General features: G+C 37.9%; 1 protein-coding gene across 5 annotated transcripts in view; it reads left to right on the top strand.

Annotated features, from left to right (window-relative positions):
- Nucleotides 1-20,457, top strand: part of adam23a (ADAM metallopeptidase domain 23a) — a 29,850-nt gene extending 9,393 nt beyond the window's left edge. The window contains exons 12-27 of one of the 5 annotated variants that reach the window (XR_007827924.1): nt 2,102-2,186; nt 2,314-2,401; nt 2,523-2,574; nt 2,699-2,798; nt 5,548-5,619; nt 5,865-5,951; nt 6,072-6,152; nt 7,617-7,667; nt 7,756-7,819; nt 8,006-8,111; nt 10,813-10,932; nt 11,247-11,415; nt 13,113-13,224; nt 14,473-14,563; nt 19,207-19,398; nt 20,028-20,457. Coding sequence is in view for 4 of the 5 variants with exons in the window: in XM_051112082.1 (XP_050968039.1) it covers nt 2,102-2,186; nt 2,314-2,401; nt 2,523-2,574; nt 2,699-2,798; nt 5,548-5,619; nt 5,865-5,951; nt 6,072-6,152; nt 7,617-7,667; nt 7,756-7,819; nt 8,006-8,111; nt 10,813-10,932; nt 11,247-11,415; nt 13,113-13,224; nt 14,473-14,563; nt 20,028-20,073 (1,324 nt within the window). In the remaining variant the exon portion in view is untranslated. Of the gene's footprint in view, nt 1-2,101; nt 2,187-2,313; nt 2,402-2,522; nt 2,575-2,698; nt 2,799-5,547; nt 5,620-5,864; nt 5,952-6,071; nt 6,153-7,616; nt 7,668-7,755; nt 7,820-8,005; nt 8,112-10,812; nt 10,933-11,246; nt 11,416-13,112; nt 13,225-13,494; nt 13,586-14,472; nt 14,564-19,206 lie in introns of those variants that run through there. The other 4 variants (XM_051112082.1, XM_051112084.1, XM_051112083.1 and 1 more) reach the window with 4 other exon arrangements.
- The last annotated feature ends 1,364 nt before the right edge of the window (nt 20,458-21,821 follow it).

Here is a 21,821-nt window from a genome sequence, read left to right as displayed (position 1 = left end):
TGAAGTAATCAGGTCTTCACTTTAAGTTTCATTTAGTGATGAGTGAATTTTTGCTAGAAAAAGACAAAATATAACATGCAAGTGTCTCAGAGCCGGCAAAAGATATGAAAGTGTGACACTTCATCTCACAGAGTACAATACAGCCTGCAGAAGTGACATGATAAACTCATTTAACCTCTAATAAACTCATTTAACCTCTTCCAAAGCCCATATTTACAAAATATAGACTTCTGGGAATCCATACTCTGGTCTCAAGAGACCAAGTCAATCATTTCGGATCCAAAAGCATCCAAAGATTTGTGGTGTTGCTAGAGGAGGAGTACAGTGAGAAGTGCCTGGTTCCCACAGTGACGTTCAGTGGTAGTAATGCTCTTATACTGGGATGCATGAATGCTGAAGGTTTAAGGGAGTTGTGCTTTATCAACGCTGTCATGAATTCACACACCACTGTGTGATGTAATACAAAAACGTGAAACAGAAGATGCTAATCTCTTCTCATTCCCTGTATTGTTGGGCATTTTTTCAACATGACAATGTAGATATTCCAAAATCCATCAGTGGACATGTATTCCACTCAGTCTGAACACTCTTGAGCAGCTGTGGGGGATTCTATAGAGACGAGATAAGCAAAACTCCCCATTAAAGACCAGAGCATATAAGAGGTCGTCCTCCAGGAGTTAAACAGGACAGATGTGGCATTTTGTCATGAACTTGTACACTCAGTGCCAAGAATGGTCAGAGCAGTATACTTAAAAAATCGGTTTGAATGCTTTGTGTCCACCGTGTTACAGTTAACATGTTTTGGATTAAATGTTATCAGACAGTCATAATGACTTGTTATGTAACATCACTGTACTGAGCAGTGTTCTTGTGCTTTAATATAAAAATCGATCACTACGATTTTTCCAGAACAGATGCACTAATGATTTGCTACAGTATTAATACTGTAATTTAATTACAGTAAAGGCTTATAAAATATTTTATTTTCAGTAAAAGAAAAAAAAAAATATTTTTTTTATCCAATTTAATCCAAAACATCTTAACTGTAACACAGTTGACAAGAAGTATGTTTTTAAAGTAAAATATGAATTATAGATTATTAATAAATGCATTTTAATTATAGTGTGTGATTTAGAAAGCTGCCAGAATTTACCTATTCAAATTACAAATAAATAAATTCCAAACTTACTGTGACAGGGTTACAAATAATATAGCACATTAAGCTTAAGGTTAGTAATAAAAAATAAAAAAAACTGAACATTTCTTGCACAAATGACACATTTTCGTAAGAATAAAATGAATACCTTATAGAGTATATTATAATATAATATTTCATTAATGCAAATCATTAATGCATCTGTTTAGGAAAAAGTATAGTAATCGATTTTTTTTATATTAAAGCACAAGAATACTGTTTTATAGCTTATTAATAAACATATTTTAATTACAGTGTTTGGTTTATAAGGCTGCCAGAATTTACTAAAATAAAATATTAAAATTAATATTAATATAACACATTAGTCTTAAGCTTATGGTTAGTAATTAAAAAAGAAAAAACCTAACCATTTCTGACACAAATTAAACTAATTCAACTGAATACTATTGTTTGGCAGTACACAGTTGTTTACATTTATACTGGGCAGATCTTCATTGCATCTGTTTTGAAAAAATAATAGTGATAGATTTTAATATTAAAGCACTGTTCAGTGCAATGATGTTACATAACAAGCCATTATAACTGATAACATTTAATTAACAACTGATTAACATTTTAACTGTAACACGGTTGACACAAAGCATTTTTAAAGTAAAATATGACCTATAGGCTATTAATAAATACATTTTAATTACTGTGTATGATTTAAATGGCTGCCAGAATTTACCTGTTCAAATTACAAATAAATAAATTTCAAACTTACTGTGACAGGGTTATAAATGATATAGCACATTTCTGTTAAGCTTACAGTAAGAGTAAAAACTGAACATTTCTGGTACAAATGACACAGTTTCCTTAGAATTACACTGAATACCTTTATTTAGTAATACTGTTACAGAAAAAGGGGAAGTGGTGACAGTGATAAACATCTCTTTCTGCTTGCAGGAATGTGACGTTTCATTATGGTCGGAGCGGTGTTGCATATATTGGTGGTGTGTGTTCCAAAGGAAGAGGAATTGGTGTTAATGAGGTAAGGCTGACGCATGCAGCATTCTGGGTAGACAGACTGGGCAATTTACTCTAAAACCTTACCTGACAAATGAAGTGTCATCTTACCTAAGCTGTCATGCACTGCTGTTTCTGTTCCTCTCTTTCAGTTTGGCAGCACATGGACAATGGCTGCCTCTCTCTCTCAGAGCTTAGCACAGAATCTGGGTATCCAATGGGATCCTGTGATTAGGAGGAGTAAGTTTGTTTCACCTCCTGCTGTCAAACTACTGGATTTCTTACTTGTTTACTGTAAGAGTTTTTAAGAGGATTTAAAGTCAACTCACAGGCTTTCTCACTCACTCTTGTGTTCTCTCAGAGGAGTGCGGCTGCATGGATTCATGGGTGGGATGTATAATGGAAGACACTGGGTATCGTTAAACACACGCATTATTCTATAGCCTCTCCTGACTACCTGCTGGGCATGTTAGCTTCTAGATTCCTGTCATATTTCTTGATTTGCGTAGGTTTATTTTTCTCTGTTCTCCTCCGCAGAGTGCAACACCCACGCAGGTTTTCCAAATGCAGCATCACTGACTACAGGAACTTTCTTCTGAGAGGTGGTGCTTCATGTCTGTTTAACAAACCCAACAAGGTAGGCTTAAAGAATAGTGTGGACAACTCACAAAAACATGTTTTTGACAAAAATGTGCTTTTTAGATCTTGACAATCACCACATCTGTTTTTCAGCTAATAGATAAACAAATGTAAATTAGGTTTTTTTCATTACTCAACATTTTTAAAAAGGACAGTCACCCAAAAATGAATTTTTTTTTGAAAATGTCCTCGCCGTCAGGCCATCTAAGATGTAGATGAGTTTGTTTCTTTAAAGATTTGGAGAAATGTATTACTTGACTTGCTCACCAATGAATCCTCTGCAGTGAATGGGTGCCGTCGGAATGAGAGTCCAAACTGCTAATAAAAACATCACAATAGTCTACAAGTGATTCATACAACTTCAGTCCATTATTAACATCTTTTAAAGCAAAATGCTGCATCTTTGTAGTAAACAAATCTATCATTAAGTTGATTTTAACTTCAAACACATATTCCATCCATAATATTGCTTGTTGCCAGTGAAAATGTCATCTTGTCTGAATCAGGAGAGAAGTATGCATAGATCAAGCACCGTTTAAAGGAGAACTCCACTTCCAGAACAACAATTTACAAATAATTTACGTACCCCCTTGTCATCTAAGATGTTCATGTCTTTTTGTCTTCATTCGTAAAGAAATATATAATAATTATAATATAATTATCTAGCGAACCAATCAGTCATTTTTTTCAAACAGTAAAAATTTGTATACTTTTTAAGCACAAAAGCTTGTGTAGCACAGGCTCTGGGATGTGCGTCCACGATGCTACAAATTAGTAATGGGTCGTTCTTGAACGATCCTTTTATTTTGAACGAATCTTTAATGTGACTCGGGAAGAACAAGTCATCTCGGAGAGTGATTCGTTCAGTCGCGTATGCGCAACATCCTATTAGGTTCTGTACTGGAATTAGTTCACCCGTTTCGAGTCTTCAGGTTTTTCGAGTCATTCGTTCATCTTATGGGGCTGTCACGTGATGAACGAATGACTCAAACCCGAAAACTTGTAAGATAAGAGGTGAGGTGAGCTAATCATAGACTAAAGGTAAACAATGAATTAAACTTTTCTCTTTCATATAGTATTATAGTTTTGTCTTGTTTGTAGTGTGATCAACGTATGTGTAAGCAGTAGATGTGTTAGGGACGTAACACGTAATATTTTAATTATATTTTGCTAAAATGAACGAAATGACTCGAAAAAGATTCGTTCATTTTGCTGAATGAGGCTCTAAGGTCCGAGTCGGTAAAATGATCTGAACTTCCCATCACTAATAAGAATCACGTGTAAGTTCATCGTCTGTATGAGTATGGTGAAAAACTCCCATCTTATTTTCTCCTACAACTTTCTTAGTCTTTGCACGTTTGCTTTGTAAACACTGGGTGTGTAGTTCCGCCGTTTCTTATAAACATGCAGCATTTCACTTCACAAGATGTTAATAATGGACTGAAGTCATATTAATCACTTGTAGATTGTGATGTGTTCATCAGCTGTTTGGACTCTCAGTCTGATGGCACCCATTCACTGCAGAGGATCCACTGGTGAGCAAATGATGTAATTTTAAATTCCTCCAAATCTGGAGTAGAGGTGACACTCCCCACTGTGTCTAAAGGAGTAATACACTTCCACTACAAAAATGTACAGATAATGTAGAAATTGTTTTTAAAAAAAACATTTCAGGATTTCTCTCCATATAATGGAGTTCAATGGTGCCCGCGAGTCTGATGTACAAAATGCAGCTTCAAAGGGCTCTAAATGATCCCAGTCGAGGAAGAAGGGTCTTATCTAGCAAAACGATGTGTCCTTTTGCTAAAAAAAAATAAAAATATATGTACTTTTTAACCTCAAATGCTCTTCTTGTCTAGCTCTGCCATGCGCATGTGTACTCTGTGTAATCTGGGTCAATACAGTTAGGGCATGTTGAAAAACTCCCGTCTAATTTTCTTTTCCAACTTTACAAACGTCCAACATCGCTGCAGAGGTACTACGCCCAGTGTTTACAAAGTGAACATGCAAAGAAGGTCAAGCGCCCTATACAAAAAAAAGGTAAAACAGCTGTGTATGATGATTTTTGTTGGAGGAGAAAATAAGATCTGAGTTTTTCGACATACCCTAACTGTATTGACCAGGAATACACAGAGTTCACGCAGAGCTAGACAAGACAAGCATTTGAGGTTAAAAAGTATATAAATTGTAATTTTTTTTAGAAAATGACCAATCGTTTTGCTAGATAAGACCCTTCTTCCTCTGCCCTTTGAAGCTGCATTTAAACATAATTTCTTTACGACTGAAGAAAGAAAGACACAAACATCTTGGATGAAAAGGGGGGGAGTACATTATCTGTACATTTTTGTACTAGAAGTGAACTACTCTTTTAAGACACAATAGGGAGTGTCACCTCTATTTTAATTTTTACTCTACAAATCTTGTTTTCTTGGTTTGCACTTCTTTTTGTTAATGTATGCTATGTTTTTGTGCTATTTTTGGATCTTGCACTCCTACTAATCTATTTTTGGATCTACGTGCCTTTCTGTTTGTTCTGTTCATGTACCTGCAACCCACAAAAAACAGAGGTCTGCAACAGAAAGCTGAAATTGAAATGCTGAAGCATGTTTGATGTCAGTGAGATCAAATGTCATCGGTTCTCGCGTGTATTGTGACAGACTGTCAATGACATGAAACAAAAATCAAGTACCTACAGTCATCATATATTAGACATGAAGCTGGATAAAACTTGTGCTTTTTGTTGACAGCTCTTTGAGGTTACAGAATGTGGAAATGGCTACGTGGAAGTGGGAGAGGAGTGTGACTGTGGGGCCCGAATGGTAATTTTTTTTTTAGATAAAACACACTAACCAGTCAAAAGTTTTTGAACAATAAGTTTTTTAATGTTTTTTTTTTTTAAAGAATTCTCATCAATTAAATGCAGGCTTGGTGAGCAGAAGAGACTTCCTTAAAAACATTAAAACTCTTACTGTTCAAAAACTTTTGACTGGTAGTGTACTCCCATACAGACAACACCAAAGCAGAGATTTTGGTCTGTGTGCACATATTTGATTTGTTCTTGCAGGAGTGCTATAAAGACTGCTGTAAAAAATGTTCTTTGTCTAATGGAGCACACTGCAGTGACGGCCCCTGCTGCAACAGCACATGCCTGGTAAGACACTTTGCTTTTGCCTCATTATTCATCATAACTTCCTCCATCCTCTATTACTGAGTATCTTATAACGCACTGATCAGTTGTTTCTCTCAATCCCTGTCCCTGCATCTTTTTCAGTTCTACCCACGCGGATACAGCTGTCGATATGCTGTAAACGATTGTGACATATCAGAGACTTGCTCAGGAGATTCAGGACAGGTCTTGCTATTTCATTCAATTCTATTCTTTTTTATTTTGGGTGTCAGTAATTTAAATGTGACATTACAAATTTTAATAAAGGTGATTTTTTTAGGGGAAATGTCAAAGTATAAAGGGGCAGAGCAGAGAGAATTTCTACATAGCTCATTAAACTGTAATGGCAATGAATAGGCCAATTTTTCTAACATTCCCATGAAAGCAAACGTTTACCAATTAAATTAATGTCTTTCATTAATTTCCTTGCATTACACAAATTAAATTGAGAGTTAATTTGATGAAATGTCCAGTACCTGATTTTTCCTGTAAATAATATTTGTAGTAAGTCATGGCAACACAGCTGTCACCGGTTTCTTACAATGGGGCACTAATTAATTCATGCAGACGATGCTACAGTTTCTACATGACAATTACAGGGATGATGGTGTTTCACACAATACACCCCCAGGCTTCACTTTCTGCCATAACAGAAGGCATGTTATTCACTAAATGACAGCCCGCCTGCAGTTTTAACACTTCTATAAATTATGCATGGCTGAAGGACTAACTTTGATAGTCCAGTTGTCAGTTGCTATCCATTAAGTAAATCTCAATAAATATCATTAAAAATACTAAAACTTAGATTATGCTGATCTAATAACAGTTGAAGTCAGAAGTTTTCATACACATTGCAGAATCTGCTAAACGTTAATGATTTTGCGAAACTAAGGGAGATCTTATAAAATGCATGTTAATGTTTATTTAATACTGACCTGAATAAGATATTTCACATAAAATGTAGTTTCCATGTAGTCCACAAGAGAAAATAATAGTTGAATTTACAAAAATGACCCCGTTCAAAAGTTTACATACACTTTATTCTTAATACTGTATTGTTACCTGAATGATCCACAGCTGTGTTTTTTTTTGTTTTGTTTTGTTAAGTGATAGTTGAGTGACCATTTCTCCTGGACAATTAAACTCCTCGCTGTTCTTCAGAAGAAAACTTTCAGGTCCCACAAATTATTTTGTGTTCCTGAAGTTTTGTGTATTTGAACCCTTTCCAATAATGACTGTATGATTTTGAGATCAATCTTTTTACACTGAGGACAACTGAGGGACTCATATGCAACTATTACAGAAGGTTCAAACACTCACTGATGCCCCAGATGGAAAAACGATGCATGAACAACTATTACTAAACAAAAAAACAGCCGTGGATCATTCAGGTAAAAACACAATATTAAGAATCAAGCGTATGTAAACTTTCGAACAGGGTTATTTTCAAATGTTATTTAAAATATCTGTCAGTACTAAATAAACAATAACATGTATGTTTGTATGATCTCTCTTATTTTGGTAAAATAATGAACATTTTGCAGATTCTGCTAGGTGTATGTAAACTTTTGACTTAAACTGTAGTTTAAAAAAACAGTTTTCTGAATTCATTTTTGTCATTTATCATAAATGCCTTTGTTATTTTTACAGTGTCCCCCTAATCTTCATAAGCAAGATGGCTACTCTTGTCAGCTTAATCAGGTTAGATATTATCGTCTGTATAAAGATATTTAAATTCATGGCAGAACCACATTTAGACTCTTTTTGATCAAACCCTCTTCTCTTCCAGGGTCGCTGTTACAGCGGTGAATGTAAGACCCGGGACAGTCAGTGCAAGTACATCTGGGGTACAAGTGAGTGACGCTGATGGCTTCAGAGTGCTTCAACTGTTCTTGCCAAAGAAGGCACTTTAAAATAACTGCAATCCACCCACTCTGTCTTTTAATACATGCTCGCTTGTTTTTCCTCTTTTTTCTTTCTCTGTCTCATTCCTTTCATTCTTTCCTCCTGCTGCTGTCTGTCTATTTCTCTGCTCTCAGAGGCTGGAGGGTCAGAGAAGCACTGCTATGAGAAGTTAAATACAGAGGGGACAGAAAAAGGGAACTGTGGGAGAGATGGAGACAAATGGGTGCCCTGCAGCAAACAGTGAGTCAGTTCCCCCAATTATTTGGAGAGCAGGAATATGCGGCAGCATGAAACTTTAATATGGTACAAAACCAGGTCAGTCTAGATGGCGGCTCTTGTTCTGCAAAATTCTCGGGCGTGTTCTTTGCTGTTAATGCTTCTTTACTGTCTTCTTTAATGCCTGCTGAAAATGATGGAAAGCATTGAAAACTTTGTGTCTCTTTTAGGGCTGTCAGACGATTAATCGCATACAAAATAAAAGTTTGAGTTTGCCTAATATATGTGTGTGTACTCTGTGTAATTATGTTATATATAAATACACACAAATGAATGTATATATTTAAGAGAAATAGTTATGTACAACTTTTTTATTTATATATAATAGAAATTATATAAAAATGATAATAAATGCATATACTTGTAAATATTTTTTAAATATATGCATGAATGTGTTTGTATTTATTTATACAAAATAATTACACACAGTACACACACATATATTACGCAAACTCAAACTTTTATTTTGTATGCGATTAATCACAATTAATAGTTTGACAGCCCTAGTCTCTTTGTGTTTTATGTTAGAACTAGGGCTTCTCGACTAAATATTTATGTACAAGTTCAATCCAATGACAGTGTCATTTCCAGACTTTGTATGCAGGAATTTAACTATCATTAATGCTCAACAAGCAAAATAAAATATCATCCACAAGTAAAACACTGTCATTTGTGCAAACGTAAATGCCAAGACATGGAAAGAGAAAAAAAGATCTACATATTAAATGCACAAGGTATTTTTATGAACTTTATTTTACTTTTTGTTTTCCCTGTGCATTTTGTGTTAAGAAAAATATGGAATCTGATGAATCTGGTAGAATGTTTCTGGTTCACTGATGTTGAGTAATTGTCAAATGACATGCAGGTAAACAGACATTTTTTCCAAATGATTATTTATTTATTTTCTTCCCAAAATTATTTATATATAGGGCTGCACAATGATTTTGTGCATATATGACTATTTCAAAGTTCTCCACACAGCACAACAAACTATACTTACTTTATTACATTTTATTTTGATTAGTTGTGCAGCCCCATTTATTTTGATTTTACATTTGATTTAATGAATTACTAGCTTTTCATCGACTCACAAACCCCCTGCAATTCTTTTATGAACCCCAGCACACCCCATTTTGGTAATTCTCCGTAAACTCCATATTTACCATTACGAGTGATTGGCATGGGTATTTATTAGTACTGTTCAAATGATTAATCTCGATTAATCGCATCCAGAATACACATTTTTGTTTATATAATATATGTGTGTGTGTACTGTGTATATTTATTATGTATATATAAAGATACACACATACAGTATATATTTTGAAAATATTTACATTATATATTTATATAAATTATATATATATGTATTTAATATATAAACATAACATTTTTCTTAAATATATACATGCATGTGTATTTATATATACATAATATACACAGTACACATAAATATATGTACACAAAAATCTTTATTTTGGGTGTGATTAATCACAAGTACTTACTTGTGTTAAAGGAAAAGTCCACTTCCAAAACAAAGATTCACATATAATGTACTCACCCCATTGTCATCCAAGATGTTCATGTCTTTTTTCTTCAGTCGTAAAGAAATTATGTTTTTTGAGGAAAACATTTCAGCATTTTTCCCCATATAATGGACTGATATGGTGCCCCGATTTTGAACTTCCAAAATGCAGTTTAAATGCGGCTACAAATGTTCCCAAATGTGGTTGTAAACAATCCCAGCCTAGGAAGAAGGGTCTTATCTAGCGAAACAATTTTCATAAAAATAATACAATTTATATACTTTTTAATGTCAAACGCTCGTCTTGTCTTACTCTGCCTGGACTGTTTTTTTTCCAGTTTATGACAGTTAGGGTATGTCAAAAAAACTCTCATCTCATGTTTTCCCTCAACTTCGAAGTCGCCCTATATCGCTGTTTTACCTTTTTTGTTAAGGGTGTTTCATCTTTCACTTTGCAAAGACTGGGTCGGTACTTCTGCAGCGATGTAGGATGATTTTGAAATAATTTTTGAAGTTGAGGGACAAAATACGATCAGAGTTTGTCCACATACCCTGTCTTGAGTCAGAATACACAGAGTTCAATGAGAGCAAGGCAAGACGAGCGTTTGAGAATAAAAAGTATTTAAACTGTATTTTTTAATAAAAATACAGTTTTCACTAGATCAGACCCTTCTTTCTCAGCTGGGATCGTTTACAACCGTATTTGGGATCGTTTGAAGCTGCATTTAAACTACATTTTGAAACTTCAAAATCGAGGTACCATATCAGTCGATTATATGGAGAAAAATGCTGAAATGTTTTCCTCAAAAAACATAATTTCTTTACGACTGAAGAAAGAAAGACATTAACATCCTGGATGACAAGGAGGTGAGTACATTATATGTGAATCTTTGTTTTGGAAGTGGACTTCTCCTTGAAAAGTCTTGTTTTATTGGCACAGTGTACTCATGTGTTAATCAGAAGTTACTGATAATATCAACAGCAACTTGATCTCTGTGGGTGTAAGGAATGCTTGCTCTAGCAGTAAATACTGTAAATATCTATATGTGAATCCTACATGAAGTTTGCAGAACAAAGGTTACCGTCTAGACATAATCTCATAACCATTTCTAATACTTTCTAAATCCTGTGGAATTACAGCGATGTGTTCTGTGGGTACCTGCTGTGCACTAACACTGGGAGAATCCCAAGGATTGGAAACCTGAAAGGCGACGTCACTCCCACCACATTTAACCATCAGGGGCGACTGGTGGACTGCAGGTCTGTTTCTTGGATCTCTCCAAATAATCACTCATTATCCATCTTTTTCTTCCCATTATTGTGGGTGCGGCCATTTGTAAATGTTATGGGTTTGGTTTCCGGTCTTATCTGCGTCCAACTATTTTTAGCTGCACAAAGCAGCTTGTTTTGCTGCTTGATATTGCAAATGGGTGTGTCTTACTATATTATTTTAATGTATTATCTTAATTAAGAAACACACTGGTTTGTAGTGCAAACAGTTTTACCATTTACTGCACTAACCATTTACGTCCAAGTAATTTTTTTACCGTTTTCTATTTCTCCTTCTTCTGTAGTGGGGGACACGTGCTTTTGGATGATGACACTGATCTAGGGTATGTGGAAGATGGTACGCCGTGTGGCCCCTCTATGATGTGCCTTGAGCGGAAATGTCTACCCATCTCCTCCCTGAACCTCACAGCCTGTCCGTCTGGCCCGGGCGGCCGAGTCTGCTCTTCTCACGGCGTGAGTGAGCACCAGCTGACACTCTCTGCTGTTTAGATGGATCACACACCACAGTCAGCCTTGAAAATAATTCTGTTTTCCAACCCACCAAAGCCAAAAATCCACTCAAATCCAATTACAAATTTAATCCAGAATTTTAACGTCAGGGATTTAACTCATCCCATGCATTCAATTTATATCCAGAGGAATGACAATCTATTCCACAACAACTGAAAATAACACATTGTCATGGGTATCCAATATCTATAAGAAGGGGGTTAATTTTTATTTTAACTGTGCTTAAATCTGCTGTAAGACAGCACACATTGTCAATCAGTAAACTAGCCTATCAGACACATTTGCTGGGTTTCTATTAGAGCTGTATGGTTATTTGTTAAATATTCAAACACTCGTGCGATCCCATTTTTAAATGACGATTCACCCGTGTCTATTAAACCTTTGAAAAAATCATAACGGAACATTCAAATCATTCAAATTCGCGCAGCCCTTGACACAGCGAGCAGACCGTTAACATGTTTAAGTAAAAAACTACTACTACTAGTATTATTTCTAGTCTTATTAGCGCGTCCCACAGTGCAAAGTCACACACCTTTTTTGTTGCATGTGGAGGAAATTATTCGCAAAATGGGTTTCCATCTTCTGTTATTTACATTAACCCTTTTTCACACAATTAAAAAAACACCTCAGGCAAACATTAAAAGGGTATTTTTTTCTTCTTCAAATTTTGGCATTTCCATTACTCGTTTCTGATGTGATACTTCAAAATGAGCATTAAAAAAGGGGGGTGGAAACAGCTATTGTCTGCCTGTGGACCATTTTGTGTTTTGGGATTTGCAGACATTTTGTTTGTTGAGATGTCTTGGGAATGCTGAGTTTTTGAGAGTGGGTATTGGCAAAAATACTGCTGAAATCACATGGGGTTTTCACACTTTTCAATGCCAAGGCTTCTCAAACATGGCAATCTCCTTGCGAGTGACCTCCTTCCTAAAATATAAGGCAGCTACACTACCGTTTTTACCTTTAGTAAAATTATTTAAATATTTTAAAATATATTAAAACAGAACACAGACTATAAAAATAAACGCAGCCTTTGTGACACTTTCAACAACATTAAAAAAAACTTACCAAACTCAAAACTTTTGTGTTTGTAAGCGTGACATTACAAAATATTGTTAAACAGTACTGTATTTATAAAACCTGAAGAGAAACTTATCCAATTTAATTTAAATCTATTTATAAAATGATTTTAAATATAAAGATTCAGCACATGTACAACCTGTAAAATGAAAATTTATATACTTTTTTTCCCCATAAAATTAAGACTGGCTACACACTTGAACATTTTAAGGCCAATTTGCACGCCCAAATGATCATGGCCCGATTCAAGGCTTATCGCAAATGTTTTTTAGGTTTTTAAGCATCACCTACTGCAGGTTACAGGCTTCTATGGCTGAAACTTGGCAGACACAAACATGCCAAGAAAGTAGAGTACTGAGAAAGAACATCACCCAAAAATTAAGGCTAAAAATCAGTTCTCCCTGGTTTTAAAATCGGTCTGAAAATCTATAGTGTATCCAAGCTAAACAGGATATTCTGTAAAGATTAACCTGAGGCTTACAGCACCATTAACACCACTGTGTTAAACATTATCCATGATAGTGCTTTTAATTTTTTTCCGACTCTTCATCACTTTTCAGGTGTGCAATAATGAAGCAACCTGCACCTGTGATGCTACATGGGCAGGGACGGACTGCAGCATGCACGACCCCCCAAAAGAGCCGCCCGTCATCGAGGACCCAGGTCCCAAGGGTTCGTGACCTCTCTTAATTCTTTAAACCTAAAAAAAATTTTCCCATATACATACACAGAACTTACAGCCTAACCCTCAGATGCATACACACCTTAACTCCAATCCACTGCAAAGCCACTTCCAAAGATCACTGCTTTTTGTAGGTTCCCATCTTGATAAAGTGACTTTTCCCACTCACAAGACTTTTACAAACACTAGTACGTGTACAGTTTTTTTGGGGCCTTGAGTGACATTTTCTCTGCTGAATCACCCCTATTTCCTCTGCACAGTGAGCGTGGCCACAAACAGGCTGATAGGGGCAGTGGCAGGGACCATTCTGGCCCTGGGGGTGATTTTTGGAGGCACAGGGTGGGGAATAGAGTAAGCACCTCTTAACCCTTTAATGCCACTCCCCCAGCAAAAGGGGGAACCTGTGATCCCCTGTGTGTGCGCGTGTACGTGCGGTTGTGTGTACGTGTTCTCCCAGTGGCTTTGTCCGTTGTGTTGAATGTGATGGTGCCTTGTAATTTTCGTTGTGTAATTGGACTGATTGATTGGTATATCTCTTATTTTCTCCTCTCCCTTGGCTGCTATTATCATGGATATTTTTATTATCACCCTGTGTTAATGGAGTGTTGCGGTGCTTCCCTTTCTGGTCCATGTGGGGCATTAACACAAAACAAAAGTTTCAAAGTGAGAAAAGAGGATCAAGAATGAAGAGCAAGACGAGGAAGGTGGAAAAACATGAGATGACTTGGACTGACGTTGACATGAGATGTCTTTTAACAGACACAAAATTCCCTCAGAACTGGCCCACTTTCTGAGCTGAGCTAAATATTCCACTCTAACTAGGTCCGACGTGTGCGCAAGTGGGTGAAAGTTCACCGTGAGTGTGTTTGTGGGTTAGTGTTTTCTTTGTGTGTCTGTGCATTTGTTTTCGTCAGTCCTGTATTGGTAGCGTAGCTCAAAACACCTCGGTGCTTTTTACCTTACAAACCTTCAGTTACTTGTGCCGCTCCCCTGTGCCAAAATCTCCAACCCCTAAATTCTCCACACCCATGTCCAATAATATCCCACACACACACTATGCAATCAAGGGTAAGTTGAGTGTAATCTACCCTACGGATTATTCCCATCCTGAATACTCACATGACTGAAAGAGTGTATAACATAAGTGAAGTCCAGCATTTGATGTGTAAACCCTGCATGCTGTGCAGGTGCCCCCTGCAGCTTACGTCATGTTTCTCTCCCATCATGCCCTTCTACAGGTCCTAGCGCCACCAACCTTATCATAGGCTCCATCGCAGGGGCCATCCTGATGGCAGCCATAGTGCTGGGGGGGACGGGATGGGGATTTAAGTAAGAGCTGCACCGCATGCTTCCTATTGCCTGCCAGCCTGGAACAGGCTCACTCACACTTAAACATACTCACACACTCTCACACACACTTTTGCATACATGCACACAACACTTACCACTACACACTCACATTCACACATACACAAGGGCCTGGGCTTCTGCTACAGACAACAGATACTAAAACTACGTCATCATTTAAAGTGCTTGGGACTGTAAGTGTATTTGTCATTTTTTTCTGTAACCATATATGTCATTGTAAGTTGTTAAAGCATAACATTTTCTTGAGTATGCTAATATGTTCTTTACAGGTGACAGCAGATTAGCACATGCTAGCTAGATGGAAAACCAATCAAGAAAACTGAGCCACTAGAATGATCTGGCTACATCTCTCGACCACTAAAATACAGTTTAAGTCTAGACATGTAACCCAGTTGGTTTAGAGCTCTGTAGACTGTAGCAGAACCTCGTGCAGACTGGCCCATCGCTTGACATGCATGCGAGCAAAATGATAAAATGGATACTGAGCAAGATGTGTAATGACAGTTATGAATTAATGACATTATCAAAAAGATTGATGTGTAGCTTTTTTGCATTAAAACATATATAATATCATTAATTCTATGAACCGTTTTAGTAGGAAGGTGGGAACTGTTGAAGAAAGTAACATTGTATGCTTACTTAAAGCCACACTATGTAACTTTTTTGTGTTTGATGTTAGCAGAATTTAAATAGCGAGAAAGTGCAGAGTAAATCCATCTTTCAATAATTTGCCTATACTGTAAAGCGGTCAGGACAGATTTTACAGGAAACCGCATAGTTCAGATATTAATCTGTGCATTTACATCATATCTGTAAATAAAACAAAGAAGGTCAAGCCACAACAAACAAACCTCGTACTGAAAAAAGTTTGTGTCCATACTAAAAAAACAAATCAACACTAGCTTTGCTTTTTAGAAGTAGGTTTGCACATTTACTGTGCATTGACTATGTTCACAAAACATTATGTATCAAACAATGTCAGTCTCTAAACCAGTTACTACTTTGGTCTTTAGATAGCCTACTAGCCAGGTAGCCACCGTTTTGCCTTATCTGATATGAATATCAATTATTTCTTATTTCAGCATTACTGATCTTTTGTGACGTTAATTTAAAGGGAACCCCTGGGTATTTAGACTCATATGGCTTAATATAACATAAATGATGTCTCTTATGGAAATATGTAGTAGAAAACTCATGTAAGATTTACATTATTTAAAAATCCACATTATTTTATACATATTTTGGACTATGGGGGGCACCATTATTTTAATGATGTCAAATGGTTGCTCTTTGAGCTACTGGCGCTACCTGTTGCTATTTTTACTAAAAGACAACTCAGAAAAAATAAAATACTGATACGATGCCACATTGTGCTGCTTTTGGTTGTAATTTTCAGTCAAAGACAATAGGAATGTAGCTGTGGACGAATAAAACTTTGTTTTCTCCACTGTAGCCCTGATGCCTTTGAGGCTTTTAATAGACCACAGCTGGAAAGAACAAAGACGCTGGTCTTTAGGACGTTTTTCTCTTCGACAGCCATCTTCCCACTGTTTTCTCCCCTTTTTATTGCTAATAAAGCAGTGAAGAGCAGTGAAGTGCCCTTCGACTGAAAACTACAACCAAAAGCAGCATAATGTGACATCAAATCAGTATTTTATTTCCGAGTTGTGTTGCAGTAAAAGTTAGGACTGTTCGATTGCGAAATTTTTGGAATTGATTCCAATTCCTGGTTCTGGAATCAATGGGATTCAATTCCAAGAAACAGTTCCTCACTGTTGTTTTTTGATTCCTTTTTGATTCTTGTTTTTTAGATTGGAGGAACCTAATTTCGCAATGACTGCAGGATCATAGAAAGTAGCCTTCTCATAATATGAAGCTTCATTTGTAAAAATTACGATACATTTCTATACGTCTGATGGATTTTAAATTGTAATTTTGTCTGAATTGCGCATGAAATTAGTCATAGCCCACAGCTCCGGGACATGTGTTTATTGCATGAATAAAACAAGACATGATGTGTCTAAAATATATGTGCACAGTTGAATGATGTTTACTTTAACACTATGCTTTGCACAAAATTAGCAAACTATACACTATAAGCTGCAAACTATTCTGTTGTGCAGCGCTCAAAATTGTGGACAACATGGGCTAGTTTCACTGTAAAATAACTTATAGTTTTTTGAACTGGTATATTAAAACAAATCAACCAAACTAAACTTTTTGTGGAAACGAATCAGACTTCTAATCACTATTAGCGAGCAAGAAGCAAATTAATGGGTGCTTTTCAAACAGAAGGCTGCATCCTCAAACTCAGATGAGTAGCGACTTTTCATTAAGTTTATTTTTATGAAATGACGTTTAGCAAAGTTCGATGACTTAGCAGCCAAGAAATGCAGCATTCATAGGATGCAGCGCTCCGTTTGAGAGGCACTCATAGATAAAATTTGTTGAACTGAAAACTGCTCTGAATGAGGAGCCGATTCCCCTTGATGGGATCGATTTCAAACTTTGGAATCGACTCTCGATTCCCAATGCCTCAGAATCGATTCCCAGCCCTAGTAAAAATAGCAACAGGTAGCACCAGTAGCTCACAGAGTAAAACCATTTGACATCGAAATAATAGCGCCCCCCATAGTCCAAAATGTTAATAAAACGATGTGGATATTTTAAATAATGTAAATGTTTCATGGGTATTCTACTACATAGTTCAGTTGAGGCCAGGACACACCAAGCCAACAGTTGGCCCATTGGCCAACGTTGGGCGGTCAGTGAGCGTATGTCAGGCTAGTTTGTTTGGTGTGTTCCACACGTTGGCTCTCATCAGGCTCACGTCAGTGGCAGTTTGACCGATTCAACATGTTTAATTGGCGTCGTGGCCATTGGCGTCAGTAAGAACTCTGACTGGATGCTCAGTTTAGCAAACAAGTCAGTGCTCGAGATTTTAAAGGAAAGTGATGAAAACAAGCAAGTAAATGAAGGCCGGCACAGGCGGGAGGCTGTTCTAATGTTTTGTGATCTTACCACAGCATTCCAATATGTGAATATTTTCATAACAACATGAGCCGCTTAACATGAAAGTTATCAACATAACCGATATTTAAAATGGTAAGCAACTGCTGCTTTGTTTACATTTCGTATATCTGCTTATATCTCGTTTATCCTTGGTTTGATTTTTCCTTTTGAATGACGAATATATACTATTTATAGTACTGAAATAGTTGATTCCTCTCACGCAAGCTCAGAAACGCACGCTAGTGAAGACTCCAACTCCGATGATTCCACACTCACTTGCTACGTTCACACTGTCAGTTTTTGGGATTGACAACCGCATTTACTTAGAGGTGTGAGTCTCTAAATGTCCCGTTCACACATCAGCTTACAGTCACTTTTCGAATACTGTATGTATGAACGTGTAACAGGAGTCAAGCCTGTATTCCTTACGAGTAACCATAGCAACAATGACCAAAGTAATATCAAGGATGGCGACGTCCGTAAAACTGAAAGTCTTATCGGTAGACGTGCATTTGTGCAGCAAAGCGGCAACTAGTTTTCCAGTCCTTTTCCACTCTCACAGCACATATGTTCCAAGAGTTTGGTTGTGAGTCCTGAAAATTTCAGGGTGTGAGTTTGGTTATAGAATGTGGTTGTCACACCCGTAATTAACTGTACTGTGTGAATGTAACCGTATTAAGGACTCAAATATGGTATTGACAACCGTATTCTGCTGTGTGAACATGGCCACTGTGTCATCATACTACGCCTTTGGTTCTTTGTTTGTTTTGAATATGCACCCTCTAGCAGCGAAAACTTACATATTGTGCTTTTAAAGTCGGTTTGGTGTGTCCCGGCCTTTAGAGTCACCGTTTATGTTATATTAAGCCATATGAGTCTTAATACCTGGGGTTCTCTTTAAAACAACTCCTTGCAAATAGGTTACTTACCTGCTCATGAGACCTATTTTCAGATATCCATATTTCTTTCATTGCTTATTGGTTTATTATGTGGAAATGCCATAAGGCATCAATTTCATCTGTGCAGAATAGCAAAGCTCAGCGAAAAATGTCCTCCAGAAGTAACGTTTTATGCTTCAACCGCTAGAAGGTTGAAAGTTACATAGTGTAGCTTTAAAGAGTTCAGTAAATGTGTGCAACATCAAAAATGTCAACAGATGCATTTGGTTGAAAAACACTATCTGAATGTAGATTAGCAACTGTTTGTCTGAGGACATGTAAAAGCTTTCTAATGGCCAGCGTAGACCCAACTAGGAGCAAGTTCTGGGAAGCTAAGCTTTGAGATCTGGAGGGCATCCAAGAGGACTTAGCTCACCGCAGCATGCTCGTTTGCACATAGCATCTTGACTGAGCCCATTTAGAGTTTGCATGCGGACTGGCACCAAGCCAGAGCTAAAGCGGAGTGCTATCAGAGCATCGCACAAAGGCTGGGCTCACCTCAAGTGAAGGGAGGGGAGGGGTGTTTGTTGTTTTCCTTGCTTTGAGAAGCGGGGTGGGTTGTTGGGGCGGGACGGGGTGGGCAGGGATGACGACTTTCTGACCCGCTCTCCTCGCCGTGATCTCTCTCTCAATCCCCCCTCCGTTGTCTGAAAGGGTGAGAGTTTGAGCGGAGAGGGGTGGAGGTTGTGTCGTAGGCAGCCTTTGTGCCATGGCTGGCTGCCACGCCCTCTTATCTCCCGGAAGGCCCTGGGCCCCCCTGAAAACCTAGAACAGAGCAAGAGCCCTCACCCCCCACCCGGACTCGCCCGGCACCGCTGCCTTTACTGCCTGCTTCACAGAGACCTGGTACAGACACACGCGCTGCACTGCACCTGCATGCTACCCCAGTCACCCCCCCCTACACAGCGATAGTGGCGTCTCCCACCTAACCTCTCTATGGATAGGTGCATGTTAAACTGCTGGGATGCCCCACATCAAGCCACGCTACGGGGAGGTTGTGTCAAACCCCTGTTGTTGTTGGTGTTGTTGCAGTTCTTGTTGCCTTTCTTGTTGTTCCTGGTGGTATCGTCGTCGTTCATGTTGTGGGTGTGACGTCCTTTTCTGACCCTCGATGTTGTATACTCTTTCTTGCTGTTTTCTATGTCTATGTCCGTGTTTTCTCCCAGGAGGTAATGTTCTTTTTCCACATCCCTTGTTGTCTTTCTAACACATACTCACCCGCAGTCAGCGGAGGGACATTCTGTGTCTCTCCTTGTCGCTGCTAAGAACCGCCGTTTTTACCCGCCGCAACCCGATGGCGACTAAACATTTCAATAAATGATTCGAATTGATTACGAAGCTGACGAAACGACCACCACGTGGTTGCTGCGGGTTAAGGCGGCAAGATGGGCAGCAAATTGTATGTTGATGTCGCTGGCATTGCCTGCACTAACCCCCCTCTTGTTTGTTTTGTCCTGTCTGTCCTCATCACCAAGAAATGTCAAGAAAAGACGATATGACCCTAACGCCAGTGCCATCTAAAGGCTATGAGAACTGCATCCTTGCCTATAGTGCGCCCCTGGGTTCGGTCAGAACCCGCCGGACTGTACCCTCTCCTGTCGCTGACGCCGCTGCTGACGGCGTCGGTGTTACTTGAATAAAAAAAGGACAGAAAGCGAGAGAAGAAAGGGACCGAACAGTCGAACATTTTTCATCCGAAGTCACGTAGAACTGCTTCTCTAGCGCTGCCCCCGTTCCTTTGCCCCTTGGCCCTGAGCATCCACACTGAGCCGTTTAGCAACCCTGATAACTGGTAGTGGATGGTACCACTCATCGGGGCATGACTTCCTGTTTACACGTCCCGACATCCGGTTCCGACCCAGGCATGACCAGCTTCAGCTGTGGACCTCGCATGGCACAGGAGGGACACCAATGCAAGACAAACATATTGTTAATTTAAAAAAAAGAATGATTTGAAGTTCCAGTAGGTTCAATGGGCTAAATGACCACGTCCTAAAAGAGGGACCCATATCGGACAGACATTTCCAAGGCATAACTTTAACCTTTTTTGTTATTTCAGCATGTTATATTGCAGGCATTTTCTGTAGTATTAATGAAACAAAGAAACCCAAACAAAAAAGTAAAAAATCAATCCATTTGGCCAGCAGCGTATACTGCTGCATGATGAAATCACCACTGTTATATATGCCTAATGACGTCAATTACTGTTCCCCTTGAAAAAAGAAAACGAAGAAAAAGAAAAAAAAAAAACAATTAAACTGTCTGGGCCCTGTAGGGTCTGCCCTGACCTGAATGCCATCACTGGCCAATCAGAGAGCTGCATGATGTAACTGCACTGGGGGCGGAGCCCACACAGCCTGCTGCGCTTTTCAAGGTATCTGCATGTCAAAGGAAAAACAGTTAACATTTACTTACTATGCAAAGGGGAAACATTGCACAAACCCTACGGTTTGGTAAAGAATTCTCAACTGAGACTCACAATGAAATTGATCTCAAGCTAGCGGATTATTAATAAGGCAGTCTTTTATATGCTCGGCCATCTATGTTTGACATTATAATAAGCTTCTGATTACTTAAAATGAATGTTTCTATGAAAATCTCAGCTTCTGAAAATGAAAATGTCATTGTCATCTGTGTGGGACAGCATAATTGAGGCACTTGTGATATGAATTGATATTATTAAGCGAATGGGGCTGTTTCAGTAGAGGGAGCTCTAGTTTGGGGCTAAGCCGCTGGAATATAAGCAGAGAGAGGGTGTTTTTCTATACCATCATTGATCTACACCATCAGGTTTTTGAACTCATCTTCTAAACCCTGAGCCCTTTTACAGCCATCTCATGTTCCAATGGAAACATTGCCAAAACCACAAATAATGATAATAAAAAACTTGAAAAAAACTTTAATCTTGGAAATCTTTTTTTGTTCATAATCTCAATCCAGAATGTTTTTAATAAAAAAGAATTGATTCCAAACACATAAAAACCATCTGAAAAGTCTAATATTAAAATCAATTAAAAACACAGTATATAAATACACTATAAAATCACACATGAACTGAGGATGAATGATATCACTTACTATTCAATACTAGATTTTATAAATTTAGTGGTAATGCTATCAGTGTCCAATATTTGACTGTGGACTTCTGCCTCTTCAAGATTATTTTTTTCTTTTTTGTCCTACATAATGTCTTTCAATTTACATGCACATGTGAAATCATCTGAAATGTGGATATTGTTTTTTTCTGCTTATCTCAGGGCTACAAATGT

The sequence above is a fragment of the Labeo rohita genome, chromosome 6 (genome assembly GCF_022985175.1).
Source record: "Labeo rohita strain BAU-BD-2019 chromosome 6, IGBB_LRoh.1.0, whole genome shotgun sequence".
NCBI classification, from domain to species: Eukaryota; Metazoa; Chordata; class Actinopteri; order Cypriniformes; family Cyprinidae; genus Labeo; species Labeo rohita.
Note: the sequence above shows the minus strand (reverse complement) of the source record. Positions and strands in the feature narration are given on the sequence as shown.